The 20,778-nt window shown below is 35.7% G+C and overlaps 1 protein-coding gene across 2 annotated transcripts in view; it reads left to right on the forward strand.

Moving 5' to 3' along the window:
* The window catches only part of sptlc2a (serine palmitoyltransferase, long chain base subunit 2a), a 22,499-nt gene extending 2,606 nt beyond the window's left edge, over window positions 1–19,893 (forward strand). Inside the window, exons 4-14 of one of the 2 annotated variants that reach the window (XM_016269704.1) lie at window positions 554–708; window positions 993–1,141; window positions 3,313–3,437; window positions 4,414–4,507; window positions 5,318–5,423; window positions 5,600–5,720; window positions 6,201–6,299; window positions 7,738–7,864; window positions 15,916–16,051; window positions 17,431–17,560; window positions 19,612–19,893. In XM_016269704.1, the coding sequence (XP_016125190.1) occupies window positions 554–708; window positions 993–1,141; window positions 3,313–3,437; window positions 4,414–4,507; window positions 5,318–5,423; window positions 5,600–5,720; window positions 6,201–6,299; window positions 7,738–7,864; window positions 15,916–16,051; window positions 17,431–17,560; window positions 19,612–19,731 (1,362 nt within the window). In that variant the 3' untranslated portion in view covers window positions 19,732–19,893. Of the gene's footprint in view, window positions 1–553; window positions 709–992; window positions 1,142–3,312; window positions 3,438–4,413; window positions 4,508–5,317; window positions 5,424–5,599; window positions 5,820–6,200; window positions 6,300–7,737; window positions 7,865–15,915; window positions 16,052–17,430; window positions 17,561–19,611 lie in introns of both variants that reach the window. The other variant, XM_016269703.1, reaches the window with a different exon arrangement.
* The last annotated feature ends 885 nt before the right edge of the window (window positions 19,894–20,778 follow it).

Consider the following 20,778-nt stretch of genomic DNA (forward strand, 5'->3'; position numbering starts at 1 on the left):
ATAAAAAGGGGGGGGGGGGGGGGGGGGTATATAAATGTTACATAAATGTTACTGACCTCAAACATTTGCACGGTACTAGTGTACTAATTTTAATGTTAAAAGGAAACTTTTTGTTATAAATAAAGTGATTTATTGTAAAATTTCCCGGGCAGTTTCATGTTAAGGAACGTTTTTTTAAGATTAAATTACAAAAACTAAAAATTATGTAAGCAGTTTTTAAATTATGAAAACTCATATGCCTGAAAAGATTGTGTAATTTCCATAAAGCGGTGTAAAGCATTATAGTAATTTATTGGTGTAAGTTTTGAGAGGAAGAGGTTATTAGGTCAGAGGAAGGATATTGTGCAGTTTACCGTTACTGTAAAGTACTTTAGGGCACTAAAAGGTTGAGCTTTGTTTTTCTACACGCCTTTTATGAATGTTATTCTTCCTAAAATATTGGATCCAAGTCAACTTAGTCACCCAAATGTAAGGAGTTGTTTTCAGGAAGTCAACAAAGATGATCAAGTATGTGAATCTGTTCTTTTTTCTTTCTTATTTTTTGTTTCTCCAGGACTTTGTTCCACTTTATCAAGACTTTGAGAATTTTTACACAAGGAATATATACATGAGGATTCGGGACAGCTGGAACAGGCCCATTTGCAGTGTTCCTGGGGCCACTTTTGACCTTGTTGAATGCAGTTCCAATGATTACAACTGGACCTTTGAGTAAGTAGGCCGACTTGGACCTGAACAGGAAAAAAACACCACGTCTTTGACTGTTTTACCTCCCAAGATTAGAGCTGCATTAATCTAATGATTATAATATCAAGGTCACTTTCAAGCGAATGTACAATAAGCTTTCAAAAGGAAGGCTGATAGTGAAAGGACTTGATTATAACCTGAAATATGAGGTTACCGAGGTTGCATGAGACTTACAATCCAGTCTAGGGTCGTCAAGGATTTGTTTTGGCTCAAAAGAAATCTTACGCAAGTGTATTGTGCTCTTTCAGGTACACCGGGCGAGTGGTGAAGGATGTGATAAACCTTGGCTCGTATAATTATCTGGGCTTTGCAGAGAACACAGGCGCCTGTGCCACAGCTGCTGGAGAGGTGACGGTGAAATTTGGGGTGGGCGTGGCCAGCACTAGACAGGAAATGGGTGAGCGCTTATTAGTAACTTGCTTTTTGGGAAATATTTGGACGTAAATGTCCATAAGGCACATTTAAGCATTAAAGGGGTCATATGATGCTTTTTTTAAAGATCATTGTTTTGTGTATTTGGTGTAACAGAATATGTTTACATGCTTTAATGTTCAAAAAACACATTATTTTTCAAATACTGTGCATTATTGTAGGTCCTCTATGCCCCGCCTCTCTCAAACGCTTCGTTTTCTACAAAGTCCCTCCTTCCGACAAGCGCAGTCTGCTCTGATTGGCCAGCTGACCCAGTGCATTGTGATTGGCCGAACACCGCAAGCACTCATCGGAAATGTAACGCCCATTACCATAATCGCGAGCTTCAGCTTTCAAAATAAATGCAAAGACAGAGCCCGAAAGCACACACACACCTAATGCGCAAAACTCCGCATTTGAACAGTCAATAGCAAATACTTAAACTAATAACAAAACAGTAGCTGATTCAGAAGCGCCAGATTGTCATAGCAAAGTCAGAATTACCTCCTCTCCTAGGTTCACGAAACGGTCGTCCATAAAATGCATTGCTGTTCTGTTGTAAGTAATCTTAAAGATTCCTAAATGCATCTACTTTCGGAAGGCCAAATAAAGTGCTTTTGCTTTCGCCTAGAAACACACAGCGTCTCCCTGACATGCTGCTTCAACACTAACTGCGGTTACTGAAACCACGCCTTCTTTCTTTGCGTGAACATTTGGGCGGCATTATGCTAATATTTCCACATAGTGAGGTAGATATGTGGGGGCGTGTTAGAACGAGCCGTTTTAGGGGGGCGTGGCAGAGTCTTAACTTTGATAAAGAATATCTCTTTGGTTTTGAGACTTTAGTCTTTGCAACTTCAGGGATCTTATCTACGCACAATCAGCTTGTAACACTCCAAAGAGAAAGGAGAACTTGAAATCGCATCATATGCATAGGCATGTAACTCATTCTATGTACCATTTGTGCTTCTGACATGATTGATAGCTCAAATTGTGTGGGTTACTAAGGAAAAGTGTGCTTTTAAGTTTTTTGATGTTGAGCACACTGGAGAATAAGAGGACACAACGTAGAACTAAGGGCCAGTCGCACAGAAAGCATTTTTGTGTTTAAAATTGTGATACACAGGATAGTGGAATGTAAAAATTTATAAGTTTTGAATTGAGACATTTTCAACTTTTCTGAGAGAATTTTACCAGATAAACTGTGTAACGGCTAAAGCTAAGCATGCTAATTAAAGAACTTTGGCTTACACATTCTAGATGTTAGATAATATTAGAAAAATATTGTGAAAGCTGTCTGGCTGTCTCCAACATTGGCAGCATCTTTTGTGTTGGTTAATGTAAAAAGTTTTGCAGTGAAACTGAATTATGACACATCTTTTCTTCTGTATTGTGTGTCCTACATCCAAGCATAACAGATTATCGAAAAACAAGAAAAATGTAGGGCGGGATCAGGGTTGCCAGGTTTTCACAAGAAAGCCCGCCCAATTGCTATTCAGAACTAGCCCAAAACTAGTCCAATCGTGGTAAAAAATCATGTTCCGGGGGAGTAAAATACAAGTTTTTTTTTTTTTTTGTGGAGGTTCTCCTGGTAAAATTCCAGGGGATACATTTCACGTTCTTGGGGTCACTTTAACCCACGGACATGAAAAACAAGCCACGGCAACAGTGTTAAAGTAAACAAACTCCACAAGGAAACCGTGGACTTGGCAACACTGGGCGGGAGGCTTGGTTTTGTCTATTGCTTGTTGATTAGATACAGGCAGATCAGTTGAATACTAGCTTCCTGTTGATTGTAAGAAAGTGGCAGGTTTTAAATGGACTAAAGAAATGGAGAAGATGGATGAAAGAAATGAAAGAAGTCTGTCGTTTTCACTGAATGGTTCAGTTATGACATTTCGGTTAAGATTTGTTTTAAAAGTGAAACATAACATGAATTATGAATTGTTCACCAAATGATCGATAATATGCGTTTAGAAAACAGACTGACTTTTCATTTCATGCTGTCTTTGAATCTAGTTATTTTATGGGCTTATGTAGGAGCTTTCTAGGATGACTTTACTTTCGAAATAAACACAGGTGTTGCTTCTCTAGCTACTGTTTGGAGTAAGTGAGTGTTTGCTTGCATTAGCTGATTTATTTGTGTGATTTGCTTAGGCAACCTCGACAGGCATGAAGAGTTGGAGAAACTGGCGGCGTCATTCCTGGGAGTGGAGTCGGCTATGGTTTTCGGCATGGGGTTTGCAACCAACTCCATGAACATTCCTGCGTTAGTTGGCAAGGTTTGAAGCACTAGACCGTTGAGGTTCCTCACTATCTCTCTTCTGCTTTGACAGCTCCTCTGTCTCTATCTCTTGCTGTGATAAACCACCCAGGCAACTCCTAAAATTCATAGGAGTGTCAGCACAGGTGGATCCTGCCTTGACCTGTCAGTGCTTGTTTAATTGATACATAAGTTTCTGGTGTGTGAATGTTTTCCTTTGTTGGTTTAAGCACACTGGGTGGATATGTCATATTTTATCACCAGTGCAGAGGGAGGAGATTACTGTAAGGGTACAGACAGACCACCGGTTCCAACTCAAAACAGTTTGTGTAGCTCACACAATGTAATGCACTTGATAAGGCATAACTTAATCGCCACAGGAAACTTGCGCTTAGCTGCAAGTTCACCACAGAGATTTCACAACCTCACTTCCTGTTGCAGGGCAAGAGTGATTTAGCACTAAAATGCCTGACTTTCAAGATTTACATGATCGAAACTGATTTTAAAGAATGCGTATTATTGCGAAAGGCACGCATTACAAAAACGAAGACAAAAGACGCAGCAAAAAAGCTTTCACTCACATTTCTAAAAGGCATCATTATAAAAGCTAATTAAAAAATGTAAGAATTTCTATATACACTATTCAAATAACGTAGTCAGTAAGGAAGTACTTTTATTCAGCAAGGATGCATTAAATGTTGTATTTCGATTTCAAATAAATCCTGTTCTTTTGGACTTTTTGTCAATCAAAAAAATCATAAATATAAAAAATATCATGGTTTCCACAAAACATATTAAGCATCACAACTGTTTTCAACTGTGATGATAATAAGAAATGTTACATGAGCACCAAATCGGCATATTAGAATGATTTCTTAAAGATCTGTCAAAATGAAGAATGGAGTAACAGCTGCTTTAGGAATAAATGACATTTTAAAATATTTAAATAAATGCATTTTCTTACAGTGACCTGACACAGTTTGTTCTGTTTGCAGGGATGCCTGATTCTCAGTGACGAGTTGAACCATGCCTCTCTGGTACTGGGAGCCCGGCTGTCCAGCTCCACCATCCGGGTCTTTAAACACAACAGTGAGTTTACACTGACAGGCACATATCTTATCTTATCATATCATCTCCATATCGGTATGTCTTAACACTCTCAGTCCTTGTTCACAGATGTTAACAGCACAAAGGTAAAGAATAAACGTATGGTGCAGCTCCAATGCACACAAAGCTTGACGCTGCAACTGCTTGAGTGGAAGATTGACAGACCTTGACCTAAGTTGAGGTCCTGAATTTTACCTATTTGTATTCTGGATTGTTTTTGGACTTGTTTCTGAATGCCAGTTTGGTTAATGTCCAGTCAAACACCATGAATACAAATTTTATCACTGGAAAGGTCAGCTCTCCATCGCATTTCAGCTGTGTTATTCTAAATGAATCATTTAAATTGCCAATTTGGACAGATGACTGTCAGTGATTAATAAATGAGCTTGTAAATTGATAAAGTAACTTGAGGTGAATAGGTAATGGTCCTTGAAACCCTTGAGTCAGATTGTAGAGGCTTGGGGAAACTTCAGCAGCACTCTGATTGCTTATTACTGAAGTGCTTGAAGCAGTTCTTGCACTGACGCTTTGTATTGAGTTTATGTGCTGTGGTTCCTTAAATTATTACCAAGGGCACAGGTAACATTTTACTACACTATGACCCCGGAATACCACGTAGTTTTCATATGGCTGATGAACGAAAACCACTTCATCAGTAGTTTATGTCGCCAATATCATGCCATTTTATCTCTATTTTTTTAATGAATAAAGCCTTACACAAATGTTAAAAAGTCTTTGGGTCAAATGTAGTTATTTTACTCTGGGTTAAACATTTTATTTGCTTAAATGCAGATATGCAGAGCCTGGAGAAGTTGCTCAGAGACGCTATCGTTCATGGTCAGCCTAGAACACATCGACCTTGGAAGAAAATCCTCATTCTTATGGAGGGCATCTACAGGTGATTAAACTCTCTTGTTTACCTCAAATTAATTTCATTATTGCAAATGTGCATTCTGTACTGCTGTGGCTTTCTCAAGTGTGGAACATGTTATCACATGTGCATTCTTGACAGTTTTAACGATCAAATGAATTGTCACACATTTCAAAGTTTAATGTAACCTGTTATTTACTCAGTATGGAGGGCTCCATTATACGGCTGCCAGAAGTTATAGCCCTGAAAAAGAAGTACAAGGCCTATCTTTATCTGGATGAGGCTCACAGTATTGGGGCATTAGGACTCAACGGTCGAGGGGTGGTGGAGTATTTTGGATTGGACCCCAAAGATGTAGATGTCATGATGGGCACCTTCACAAAGAGCTTCAGTGCTGCTGGTGGATACGTAGGAGGGAGGAAGGTATACACTTCAAGTGCCAATTTATACATTTTATGAATAGCAGAAGTCCAAACAATAATTTGTTATATACTCTCTTTATGTTTTTATTTAATACAAAGGTTGTGAAAAGTAAAAAAATATTGAGCAAATATACACTTACCATTCAAGAGTTTTTTTTTTTTTTAAAGAAATCTGTTATGATCACCAAGACTGCATTTATTAAAAATTTCTAAAAATACAGTAAAAAGCTATATATTATTATAATGTGATTTAATGTGAAACATTATTTTTTTTAAATAACATACAAGTCTTTACTGTCACTTTTGATCAATTTAATGCATCCTTGCTGAAGATATATTAATATATTAGTTTGGGGCATTAGGACTCAACGGTCGAGGGGTGGTGGAGTATTTTGGATTGGACCCCAAAGATGTAGATGTCATGATGGGCACCTTCACAAAGAGCTTCAGTGCTGCTGGTGGATACGTAGGAGGGAGGAAGGTATACACTTCAAGTGCCAATTTATACATTTTATGAATAGCAGAAGTCCAAACAATAATTTGTTATATACTCTCTTTATGTTTTTATTTAATACAAAGGTTGTGAAAAGTAAAAAAATATTGAGCAAATATACACTTACCATTCAAGAGTTTTTTTTTTTTTTAAAGAAATCTGTTATGATCACCAAGACTGCATTTATTAAAAATTTCTAAAAATACAGTAAAAAGCTATATATTATTATAATGTGATTTAATGTGAAACATTATTTTTTTTAAATAACATACAAGTCTTTACTGTCACTTTTGATCAATTTAATGCATCCTTGCTGAAGATATATTAATATATTAGTACTGTCAAATGATTAATTGTGATTAATCGCATCCAAAATAAAAGTTTTTGTTTGCATGATATGTGTATATTTATGTATATATAAATACACGCACATACAGTATGTATTTTGAAAATATTTACATGTATTTACATGTCTATTTATATTCATATCATTTATATTATAAATAAATTTATTTAATATATAAACATAAAAAAAATTTGTGAAATATATACATGCATGTGTGTATTTTTATATATATACATAATAAATATGCACAGTACACCTGTCAAATGATTAATTGCGATTAATCGCATCCAAAATAAGTTTTTGTTTGCATGATATGTGTATATTTATGTATATATAAATACATGCACATACAGTATGTATTTTGAAAATATTTACATGTATTTACATGTCTGTATTTATATTCATATATTTTTTTAAAGAAATCTGTTATGATCACCAAGACTGCATTTATTAAAAATGTCTAAAAATACAGTAAAAAGCTATATATTATTATAATGTGATTTAATGTGAAACATTATTTTTTTTAAATAACATACAAGTCTTTACTGTCACTTTTGATCAATTTAATGCATCCTTGCTGAAGATATATTAATATATTAGTACTGTCAAATGATTAATTGTGATTAATCGCATCCAAAATAAAAGTTTTTGTTTTGCATGATATGTGTATATTTATGTATATATAAATACACGCACATACAGTATGTATTTTGAAAATATTTACATGTATTTACATGTCTGTATTTATATTCATATCATTTATATTATAAATAAATTTATTTAATATATAAACATAAAAAAAATTTGTGAAATATATACATGCATGTGTGTATTTTTATATATATACATAATAAATATGCACAGTACACGCATTATGTAAACATAAATTAATCGTGATTCATCATTTGACAGCACTAATATATATACATATAATTTTTTTTAAAAACATACTAAGTTTTGAACAATAGTGTATAATTTCCTTACAGTCATTTGTAAAACTCAGTTGTTTAACTGATATACAAAGCCAACAGAACATTTTGCATTTTGTCATTATGAAACATCTTGCTTTTTATGCTTTAGGATTTAATCGACTACCTGCGAACTCACTCTCACAGTGCAATTTACGCCACCACTATGTCGCTTCCTGTCGTGGAGCAAATCCTTACTTCTATGAAGTGCATTATGGGGAAGGATGGAACAACAATAGGTGAGTTTTACTTTATTTTACCTACTTTATTTTTCTTTGTATTTTTTCATATTTACAGATTCTCACAGAATCTGAGGCAGCCAAAAATATTATCATTTACTTGCCCTCATGCTGTTCCAAAACCATGTTATTTTATTTCATCCATAAAACTCAAAAGAAGAAATATTGAATAATATAGTGGCTGTTTTTTCCTAATGAGTGTGAACCGAAGCTTTTAAGCTTTGAAAAGGGAAAAAAAAAAAAACACCATAAGTTTTTCACATGGCTTGTGTACACGTCTCATGAAGCCATACAATAGCTTTGTGTGATGAAGAGAGAAATTATGCAATCACGTGTTTGGAATGACATGAGAGCCAGTAAACAAAGACAGAATTGAATTTTTTTTAGGCAAGTAAATAGTCAACTGTGTGTTGTTGAGTGCACCTCAAGGTGGCAGGATTGACCCAAAAATGGATAATCAGCTTGCAAGGATGTACTGTGGATGGTCTTCAGCATTTTGAAGCTGCTTTACATTACATGTGTACACTTATTTACCTGCCAGATGTTTTTTTTTTTTTTTTAACATTAGTCTCATTCTAGAACTTGCATATTGCAGCAGATAATAGGTGGCATAGATATAGATCAAGATGCCAAACATTTCAAACAAGAATGTTGTCACGAGATGGTGTTCATTAAAATCAGCCTATGTGTGTTTTTTTTTTTTTCCATCTGGCAATCAGTCGTACAATAAACAGTCGCGTCTTCTTGTTATTTCCTGTTCTCCTCTGCACATCATTCACTGAAAAGCGTCCCTTTACTTTGTCAACTCCGTTGTTCTTGTCTTTGCTTTATTGGCTGTTTTATTTCACTGTGAAAATACAATCTTTATGTTTGTTTGCTCTGTGCGCTCTGGATAAACTTGGCCCAGAAATTGAAATAAGTGTTTCTCAAGGATCACTTTGAAGTTAGACGAGGAGGGAAAAAAAAAAAAGATCTGTCGATGTGAGATTTTTCTTCATACAACTTCCCAGCGCTCATGAAATGAGACTGATTAGTTCAACAGCTGTACACAGACTCCGTCCAGGTAAAATATTTAGCTGAGTTTAAACCTCAGAAATGTGTTAACAATTACCCATGTAACTAGTGTGATCTGGCCTTTTGGTTAGACCCACCAAACTGCCTGTTTTCCCCCTGCCACTCAATCAACGCTGGCAGCTACAACAAACAGGCTCTACCGGTCTGCCGGGTCCAGGTGAAGTGCTCAATATGACTAATATGAGTATTACTTTGCTTGGCTTAGGGCTATTTTCATCTCCTTACAAAGTCTTATTGTTTCCATCATCCTTAAAAATGTCCCCTGAGAACATTTTGCTGTCTCTCAGATACTTTTCTCTTCTCCTTCACCTGCTAATGGACTTCCTGACTTTCACCAGCATCTCACATTGATGCAAAAAAAGATCTAAACTCTTGACCTATGATATGAGAAGACCCAGCTCTGGTTTGCCATTTAATAAGGTGCTTTTTTTTATATATAGAATTATTTCTATTTTCAAGAAAAAAAATGCAGTTAATTATAGAGAGACAATGCCAATCGAGAAGAGACTAGAAAAAAATGATTAAAGTTCCAATCATTAAAAATTCTAAATAAAAATAAGAATATATATGTATGTATATATATCTCTCCGTTCTTGTAAATTAGTGCATTTGACTAATTTTGGATTTTTTGGGGGGAATTTCAAACCAAAAAACATTCATCACATGCACACAAATTCAGTATTTATCCAGAACTACAAAGAATTGCTGTGCAAATGTATTTGAGTGCATTTGGGGCTTTTAGATGCACACAGTAATAACAGGTTACTGATTAACTGATGACATTTATGTAGATTAACTGATATTGGAGCATCTAAGAGTGAGAACAAAGGTGGACCTGAACAATCAAAGTGTTTGTTGGGGGTTGATGCACAAAGAAAACTAATCAAGCAAAGGTCAACTGGGAGACATCCTGTGTATCCTCATGGGAACTGAAACTCATTTGTCCCTGCTTTTTTTTGGTCCTTTCATTTTCAGATTATGCATCCAACTCCTACCACACTTGATCTGCTCTGTTTTACGCACATGTTTGATTTGAAGCCTGCAGCACTGTATTGATCTGACAAGTGACTTCAGTGTGAACAAATAGCCTCCAGCACTCATTTACTGCCAGGTTTACAATTTATATTCTTTCATAAAGTTTCATTTCATTTCTGTGGCACAACAAAGATTTCAATCCCACTTTTCTAGCTTATGCAATATTAAATTGTTTCAATAGTTCTTGCAATATGACACCTACTTTCATGTGCCAAGTTTGCTTTGGATGTCATACTTGGATGTTCACTGTACTTGGGTAATTTTAGTCAGTGTAGCCGATTTCATCATCAGGATAACTATTATGTAGAGTTTTTCATTATATAGTTTTCATTTCATTGAGTGGTTTGTTTGCATTTCTCCTCCATGCACACTGCAAAAAAAATGTTTTCTAGTTATTCCATATTTTACAGTTAAAATATCTTAGAATCCTTAAAACAAGATCAGTTTAGCTAAGAAGCAACACTGTGTACAATATTAAGACTTGTTTTTTGAGAGTGTACCTTTTAATGTTTAATACAATTGTATTCTATTTAATTGCATGGGCAGATTTAACTAAAAACAAGTGAAAAAGTATGTCAGTGCAGTAAGACAAAAATATATTCAAAATACAGTCTATTAAAACAACGCTCAAAATTATTTGAAGCACCAGTGCATAAAATATTATCTTGTTTTAAGGATTTTTAGACATTTTTACTGGAAAACAAGCCAAATTAAAAACTTTTCTTTGGTTTGTCCTGGACTGGCCTACATTTTCAATTCATTTATTGTTTCTGAATACAGATGCAGATGCTTTCACAGTCTAGTGGTTTCACAGTCCGACGTGTCCTTGGCCTGAAGGGAAATAAAGTTTTATTTTGATCAGATCTGGCTTTCAAACCATCCAAAACTCCTGGCGTCCCCACACAAACAAGCAGATAAGAAATATTCCTGGCCTTGCTCATTCTCAGGGGGAAATTAGCAAAAAGTTTGAGAATTCTAAAGATTTTGCCTCATAAATCTCATTAGTTACCCAAGCTGACATTTTTATCTTTCTGCGGTGTGTGGTGATGAGCATACCTGATCTCATTGTTAAGCCTGGTTACTTCTCTGTACACACAGGCAGACTTGACAAACACTGGACATTCATCTTTGTCTCGAGGTGTTGACTTGCTCTGTGAGAGAGGGCAGATACACATGTTTTAGGTGTAAGAATGTGTTTACCCACACCCCCGTTAGAGCAGGGTAATGGATTGTTATTCCAGATGTTGTAATGTGCTTCTGTTTCTTTGACACTTCCATGGTTGTGCAAGTTTTCCAAACCAACAGACCTACTCTAGCATCCATCAATGACTAGAGCTGCAACATCTAATTGTTACTGAAAAGGTCAACAGTGGATCTCATTATTGATTTATAGACATTAGTCAGGGTAGCATCATATTTAATTTTTTACAGAAATTAAAATGAGGCTGTGAGGGATAGAATTACAGTGGATTGTACTGTTGTTTAACAACATAACATGTTAATTATTTGTCGTTGGACTTTAAATTTAGCTTTGAAATAAACATGTAATTGAAATCCTGCATGTAAAGCAAGTCATGATATTTTTAAGAACAATGACTTTTATAGGATATGCATTACCATTTAAAAGTTTAGTGTCTGTAAGACTTCTTTTTTTTTTAATGTTTATGAAAGAAGTTTCTTAAATTCACCAATGCTGCATTTATTTGATCAAAAGTACAGTAAAAATGTAATATTAAAATATACTGTTATCTATTTTAGTGTCAATTTAAATCTATTCCTGTGAATGCAAAGCTGGATTTTCAGCATCATTGCTCCAGTCTTCAGTGTCACATGGTCCTTCAGAAATCATTCTAATATGCTGGTTTGGTGCTTTCTTATCAATGTTGAAAACAGTTTTTGTGGAAGCAAAAATTCAAAATTCTTTGAAGAGACCGCTCAAAAGAACAGCATTTATTTGAAATATAAATATTTTGTAACATTATATATAAATGTCTATTACCTTTGACCAGTGACGAGCTAAGCCTTTGCGGGCCCCCCCCCCCGTTTACACACCTGTTTTATTTAATTAATTGGTCAATCGAATATGCGATCAAACACCGTATAAAGACGCACACGTTATAACAAACACAGTGTGCACGTCATTATCCCATAGGAGGCAAAAAATTATGTGCATAAATTAAACAATATTATCGAGTAATAATCTTACAAATCACAACAGCCCAGCAAATAAAATTAAAAATCACTCGCCACTAAAAGGGCTTCTTCCTGCTCTTCTTTTAATATGCTAGAAGTTCTAGACATTTTAAAAATGTTTAGTTTTGTTTCTCTGTTTAGCAACATTAAATTACAATAGTGAAAGGTGTCTTCCCTCAGGCAGATTGTATGTTTTCTAGCTGGATGTTGTGCTTACGATCAACAATCATGTCTTTGCATTCACCCAAACTGATTTGCAGAAATCAAAATACAAGTCCCACTCGCTATGAAGCGGGAGCGACTAGGCGGCAGAGGATTCCATTTGGTCATTTGGTCCAGCCTTTCTGGAGCGGTTACGTTCATAAGTCAAACAATGATTTGGAAAAAGAATAATTAATTTGTTATTTGTATGGTCTAGGTGGTCATACGGCGTATGCCTGCAAATATGGGACAAACTGATGCCTTAAATATGGGATGATTGCGTATTATACGGAATGGTTGGCAACCCTATTTAAAATGCAAAAGAGAATTGTCTCGCGGGCCCCCTAGTGTTCGGGGCCCTGGACTGCAGCCCATGTTGCCTATTAGGATAACGCGGCCCTGCCTTTGATTAATTTAATGCGTCCTTGCTAAATACAAGTTTTAGTTTCTCTAAAAAAATAAGCTAACTGACCCCATATTTGAATGCTAGTGTAAATGTAAAATGTGTCTTGAATTCACAGGAAAAGTGATGTTACTAATCAGAGGAGTGAATGTCGATGACTGTGAAATGAGTCAACCCATAAACGGGTGTAAAATCCCCCGTTCACTTTCCGCTGACTTGAACTTCAGCATCAGGACAGCTGCTAGCTAGAGCGCCTTTGCAGCCCATGAGTGATTGAGGCCACAGATTTGAGCCTGGAAGGAGCTGCTTTGCTTCCTGTTGCCCTTCTCCAGAGAGGTCCTCGTAAGGGGCGCAGAGGCTTGCGGCACGTCAGCCGCCCTCAACTCCTGGTGCTTTTACTTATCTCCTCCCTTCAGATGAAAAGGAAGTGAGGAGGAACTGGGGTTTCAAAAAAGGGAAATGGTCCCCACATCTGGAAGCTCTTTCGGTCCCTTTCGCTGCCTCTCTCGCTCCAGATCCTCCAGCTTTGGGTCTGGAAGAAGTTAGCGGGGGTGTGCGTTGTGAAACTAGCTGTTGAAAAGGTACCCCAGAAAGATTTACTTTGGAGACTCATGCTCCACCTCGGTGCACTCGCCCTCCCCCAAGGCCCTACGGCTCTGGCTCGCTATCTCAATGGCCCAATGTTGGGCAGCTTGAACTTCCGTTAATGGCTATTGCTTTCAGATACTCATTTTCATAGAGTTATTCACCTGAGCTGTTTGCGTAGCTGATCAATTCTCTCTAGCCATTCATTAGAACCTCTACAGGTTCCTTAATTGTTAGGGCTGTCAAACATAATAGCCTCGATTTAACTCCTCGTCCTCCTGAGCGATTCAGCTACTTGCAGTTGCTGCTGGAATGTGTTCTCAATTTGGGCATCATTTCTAAAATGAAACTAGATTAAGAATTTTAACAGCTTCTAAACAGAAAGAAGGTGGTTTAGCATTGAATACATTGCTCCAAATTTATAAATACACACTGCAGTTCAAAAGTTTTTGAAAAGTCTTTTATGCTCACCAAGGCTGCATTTATTTTATTAAAAATGCAGTAAAATACAGTAATTATATTTAAATATTACTACAATTAAGCTGTTTGTATTTAAATGTATTTTAAAATGTAATGTATTCCTGTGATGGCAAAGCTGAATTTTCAGCAGCCATTACTCCAGTCTTAAGTGTCACATGATCCTTCAGAAATCATAATCTAATATGCAGATTTGGTGCCTTGGTGAAACATTTCATAGAAATTGAAAACAGTTGTGCTGCTTAATATTTTTGTGAAAACGGTGAAAGATCTTTACAGGATTCTTTGAATAAAAAGTAAAAAAGAAAAGAAAAAGATATTTATAAATGTTACAAAGGATTTTTGTCAGTTCTTTTCTTTCAGTTTTGTTTTTTAACAATTTAAATGTATCCTTCCTGTTTTGAAAAACATTTAAAATCTTACTGACCCCAGACTTTTGAACCGTACTGTTTTTGTTTATTGAACATTAGTGTTTAACTTTGCTATATTTAAAATAGTTTTCAAAATAACGCGTTTGAATTGGACTGAGACCCTAACAGCGGCATGATTTATCCAAAATTTAGGAATATTGATACGAGTCAAAACATGATATTAATGACATCAATCTTCTCTGGAACACAAAATAAAATGTTTTGGAAAGTGCATCAGTGTTTTCTTCCCCATACAATGGTGGTCAGTGTTGTCAGGTGTAGTTTTGGATCCCAATGACTTGCATTGTATGGACAAAAACAGTTCTTCAAAAATGTCTTCTTTGGTGTCCCACAGAAGAAAGTAAGTCATACAGGTTTGGAACGACGAGGGTGACTAAATGATGACAGAATTTTAATTTTGGGTGAACCAGGTAGTACTAAAAGATTTGATCTGAACATTTAGTTTGTAGTGCTACTTTAGTTGGGCAAGGAACCGAAATCACCAGAAATGAAACTGGGCTTCCAGTGTGTTTAATGTTACACATTGGCCAGGCTTAATTTCCTTAACACAGAGCAGCTGACCCGGTCATGACTCGTGGAACCTGCTTTATCTGACAGTGGCCAATTTACATAGGGGATTGAGGAAGGAGTCCAGTTTCACAGCCAGTCAAGTCTCCTTTCACAAGGGCTCATCAGATGGAACCTCAATAGCCCAGCATATAGACCAGACCGAATTGTTCAACCTTGGGATCCCTTCTTTCTTTATAACCGTTGTTTTGCAAAACCCCTAAAAAAGCAGAATATTACAAGGCCAGACAGAATGTCAAGTCATAACAGTAGAGCAACTTTTCAGTGACCTTTTGTCACCCTGCAGGCACGGCAAGTATGACAATTGCTAGATTTTTGGCATCTGGATGACACCGGGGTGAGACATTGTCACAGAGCTGGAAATTCCTCTGTTCAAGCTTTTAGCATGCGTGGAATGTTTGACGAAGCAGAGCCAAGGCTTTCAGAAACGAAAGACCTTTAGCGTGGCTCTCAGATCACTGCGGTGGATTGAGTGTTTTATGAGCTCCATTGACGTGGATCGCTAAGCAATCCTCCCCCAGGGAACATACATCCCACTTAAAGAGGGAGCTGCTGAAAAACCAAGACACTAATTTTCCTGTTTTTGTCAGGATTATTGGAACCATGGTTGTTTGCAGTATTATTCTCATTGTTGTATTCTCCTTCCGCACCAATCACACAGTGGATTGTTGCAGGCTTCTGTAACCTGCAGCACCAGGGTTTTGTTTAGCCAGCTGATTAAAATCTTTCTGCCATTAGACGTCAAGCTTTGATGGATCTGATACTTTTTTTCTGTGTACGAATGGCATGCGCCTTGGTGATATAAAGGGGTAAAGTTAAAATGTGGTATAAAATCAGCAGGTATTAAATATTTCTTCTTGAACAGTTTTTAGATCTACCGATCGTGAAGTGTTAAGTATAAAGTTTGTAGCTCAGGTGGTCGACTTTTCTAGTATCTGAAGTAATGAGTTTTGTGGCTTGGTGAATTTTAATCGTCTGATCGCATGAAAGGCTGTGGAAAAAGATGCGGAGTGCCAGATGACAGAATAATTTTTTTCCCCCTGAAAACTTGAGCTTAATGTTTTGGGTGTGTTTCTTGGTTTCAGGCCTTTCACGTATCCAGCGGTTGGCTGAAAACACAGTCTATTTCCGTAGGAGACTGCAGGAGATGGGATTCATCATCTATGGCAACAATGACTCACCTGTGGTACCCATGATGCTCTACATGCCCGCCAAATTAGGGTTCGTTTTTTTCTCTCTCTTTTTTTTCAATCTCTCAGTATACTTACTCATGCATGCTAATATCCTACAAATTAAAGAAGTAGTTCACACAAAAATCCCCTCCCAAAAAAAACACACATTCTGGTACTTTGTTCAATGAAACACAAAATGAGAAAGTTTAAATAATTTCTGACTCCATGTTTTCCTAAAATGGAAGTACATATTACGTAGTGACACCTGTCAAGCTCTAAAATGCTCATAAAGTCATGATAAATGTTTGTAATACATCTGTACTGCTTATGCACTATATTGCAAGTGTTTCAAAGCCTCATGATAGCTCAGTATGCAGCTCTGAAAATCAAATGAAACGTATGATTTGACTTGAGTCAATGATTTGAATTTAAGTCTGTTCCTCAGATTTCCAAAGTTAAAGAATATAGTGCACAAGTCATATGCACTATTTTGCTAGTACTTTATTCATCCTTTAAAGCATTCTTCCTTTGTGTTCCAGTGTTATTTTAGTATTATTTATATACTATTATAGCATTTATTATTATTTTGAATTGGCTAATATTTTTATGTTTTCATTTTAATGCACTTTTTAGACTATTTTAAGATCCTTTTTTAATCTTGCAACTCACAATTATAAGAGCATTTAAGACATTCATAGTGTCTCCGATTTACATTTCTGTAGAAAAATCAACATTTAATTTTAGGTACGTTTTAGTATTTTCTGTGAATTTTTTTTTTTTTTTTTTTTTTTTTTTTTTTTTTTTTTTTTTTTTTTGGTCATTTTCATGTTTTAGAAATATTTATCATAGCTCTAATTAAATTTGATCTTAGTTTTAGTTTCAAAACATTGGTTTCAGTTATTTGCCAGGACAACATTTCAAATGTTTGTGGGTTTTTTTTTTTCATCTAATATTTATTTTATTTCAATTACCAAAAAACAATATCTTTTTTTTTTTTTTTTTTTGCGCCACATACTGGTTTAAAATGACATGAGGGTGAATAAATAATGACTGAATTTCCATTTGTAGCAACATTTCAAATGTTTGTGGGTTTTTTTTTTTCATCTAATATTTATTTTATTTCAATTACCAAAAAACAATATCTTTTTTGTTTGTTTGGTTTTTTTTGCCACATACTGGTTTAAAATGACATGAGGGTGAATAAATAATGACTAAATTTCCATTTGTAGGTGAAGTAATACTCTTGAAGACACATTTCTTGTTTAACAAGGGTTCAGGTCTATAAACGTCAAAATAAATTCAAATGGATAATAGATTCATAATAGTGCCTCATAATAGAACAAAAACAAGCGCATGGGAAAGCTTAGTTTGGAAAGAACTTCTTAAATCTTTTCATGAAAATTGATGAGGTTGTGTCTGTGTTTCCAGGGCGTTTGGTCGGGAGATGTTGAAGAGAAACATTGGAGTAGTGGGGGTGGGCTTCCCAGCCACGCCGATCATAGAGTCCAGAGCCCGCTTCTGTATCTCTGCGGCCCACACCAAGGAAATGCTGGACAGGGTAACTACTCGTTTTCTTGCCACAGCGAGTACATCCGTTAATTTAGATCACTTCAAAGCAGCATTGTACCCTTTTTACTAGGCTTTGTTTCTCATGCCATACATTTTAGTGTTTACAATGGAATATGTTGACTTAATGGAAAAAAACTGAGCCTTCATGACATACTGATGTAAAAGTCGAAGTACAGAGCCCCATAGGGTGAGTTTGGTTGAAATGTGCTTTACATTTCAAGAAGGAAGGCTTTCAACAGGAATTAGACCAGAAATGTCTGTCATCTCTGTACGTCGAGTTCAAACCCCTGTCCATCAATCTTCTGAAATATAGTACTTCAAACTTGATACAACTTTTATGTTTGAAAATAATCACTGTCTAAAGAATTCCAGGCTCCTCCTCAAACTGTCCTGCGCTATAAATTAATGCAGGTCTTGAATGAGGCCGCTGTTGAGGGGTTTACATAAGCAGCGCCTGCCACAGGGGTCTGCACTGGCAGCAGATCAAAGAGCATCTTAATCTGCCTCCCCAAGGACACTTTGATTTAACTATGGTGAAAAGCACACCGGCCGTCAGCCCCCCTTCCCGTGCTTAAGAAAACACTGTGCACTTTGATGTGACCAGTTATCACGTCAACACATTTTTCAGTGTCCTTCTGACATGTTTTCTTGCATTTCTTCCATTGCTGAATAGCAGAGATTGTACAAAGTGCATAACTAAAGTTGAAAGGGTTTAGGGCTGGACAGTTTCATGAAAAAATTATATCACAATATATTTTTGTCACCTTTTGATTATTTCGTATATATCTTTAATTATTCTATTCTATTCTATTCAGTGTCTTTCTGAAATATTTTCTTGCATTTCTTCCAGGATGACTAATATTGTACAAAGTGCATAAGAAAAGTATTTAGAGCTGGGCAGTTTTATGGAACAATATATCACCGTATTTTTGTTGCTTTGTGTGTGTGTGTATATATAGATAGATAGATGTATTTGTGTGTGTGTGTGTGTGTATATATATATATATATATATATATATACATATACATATACATATACATATATATATATATATATACATATATATATATATATATATATATATATATATATATATATATATATATATACACACACACACACACACATTTACATTTTACATTTAGTCATTTAGCAGATGCTTTTATTCATATTTTTATTCAGTCTCCTTCTGACATATTTTCTAGCATTTCTTCCATTGATAAATGACTAAAATTGTACAAAGTACATAAAAATAGGAAGATTTTAAGGTTGAAAAAAATGTCAATATATTTTTTAGCCTTTTGGTGACATTTTGTATATAACTTAACTTTTATTTATTTGTCTTCTATTTTATTTTAATGTATTGTACTTTGTCTACTTATTTTTTTTTATTTTAAAATCAGAGAAACCATCATTTCAACCAGACAGACATCAGATTTGTTAAAGAAATGCTTAATGCAAATAGTAAAATCTAGTAATAAATAATAGTAAAAATCTAGTTTTAAAGTATTAACATTGTTTATGACCGATGAACACGCAGAAGAATATTTAAATGCCATTTAAATATTAATATGAAATTGTTTTATTTATATGCACAAAAATAACTGTATCAGCATATTTGGCTAAAACATTGTAATATGTGAAAGATGTCAAGCAGAGACTTGTGTGAACATTTTTAAGTGATGATTCAAATGATTCATTGATTCAAAGTTTGAATCAGTTCATTGAACATACCAAATCTAAGCAGCTTTTTACAGTGTTGCTCAATTAATCATGAATGTATCGTGAATATAGAATATACAGTATATAGGCCTAAAGTTTTTTTTAATAATTGACATTTTGTGCATTTCATGGTAACTTGAACCAGAAATCTGTATGGAATCAATTGCAGTATAAACAATGCAGCTAGCATTGCCATGACTATATTATATCAAACTTTTGAAGTACTGCATGGTAGGTGGCAGCTGCTTCTCAGCATTAGCATGTTATGACTTACATGTGTAACCATGAAAGTAATGGAGCATGATGATTGTTTTCAGGCGCTGGATGTGATCAGTGAAGTCGGCGATCTGCTGCATCTGAAGTATTCGCGGCACAAAGTTCTTCCCTCATTGGACCGGCCCTTTGATGAGACCACATATGAGGAGAACGAAGAGTGACGTACTTCCTATCTGAACCAAATGTGCACTGCTCATCTTCTGCTCTCGAAAGGAAGCAGCGAACCACTTAATAAATATAACTTTTTTAAACTTAGGTATATCATCTTTATTTTAACACATAAAGCTCTAAACAACAGCAAAACATTGATGCTTTTAGAAAAACATTTTTTTGTCACTCCCCAGTTTCCTCTACTGCATTTGTCACCTCAGTTTTGTTTTGACGTGAGGTCTGTTTTTAACTCGTTGTGGCATTCGTTTAGGGAAATTAATACTTAGATTTTTCTCTGCCAGCCACAGGACGCTTTGAACAGCTTGTGTACTTGCTAAAGCCATATGTCACTGCAGCCTTCAAAACCATTGAGACTTTTTTTTTTCTCCAGTAAGTGAGAACAGACTGGCAGCGAACCCATAATTCAGAGGATCCTGACCTATGAAAGGAATTACAGGTTCTTCTTATTGCATTGTCAGTACATTCACTGTGCTACCTAAATCAAACTCCAAAACCTCCACAACTTGGCTCTCTAGTTGTTGTTGTTTCCACAGATTTTGACTTGTGGCCAGCTCTGGTGTCTTGGTTCAATCTGGCTATCGGTTTTCTTATGTTACCAGGATATTTATTTTTTCATCGAGATGTTGGCTATGTCTGAGGCAAGTCTAGGTAGAAACAAGCATATTTATCAAATTTTCACCTCTGAGGAAACTTGGATGCTGATTATATGCATTATCTCCAAAGCTGCAGCGCAAGTTGTGCGGTATGATTCCAAAACCTTGTAGAAACTTTACATTTTAATAGAATCGTTCACCCAAAAATGAAAATGTGGTGAAAGTTTACTCACCTTCGGGCCATCCAAGATGTAGATGAGTTGGTTTCTTCATCAAAATTTAGAATGTCACTTGCTCACTAATGGATCCTCTGCAGTGAATGGGTGCCGTCAGAATGAGAGTTCAAACAGCTGATAAAAATATCACAAGTAATCCACATGACGTGCATATTTTTCTCCTGATTCAGAGGAAATTACTTTTTCACTGGAGAAAGCAATATTATGG

Source organism: Sinocyclocheilus grahami, unplaced genomic scaffold (genome assembly GCF_001515645.1).
Source record: "Sinocyclocheilus grahami isolate Dianchi unplaced genomic scaffold, SAMN03320097.WGS_v1.1 scaffold54.1, whole genome shotgun sequence".
Taxonomy (NCBI): Eukaryota; Metazoa; Chordata; class Actinopteri; order Cypriniformes; family Cyprinidae; genus Sinocyclocheilus; species Sinocyclocheilus grahami.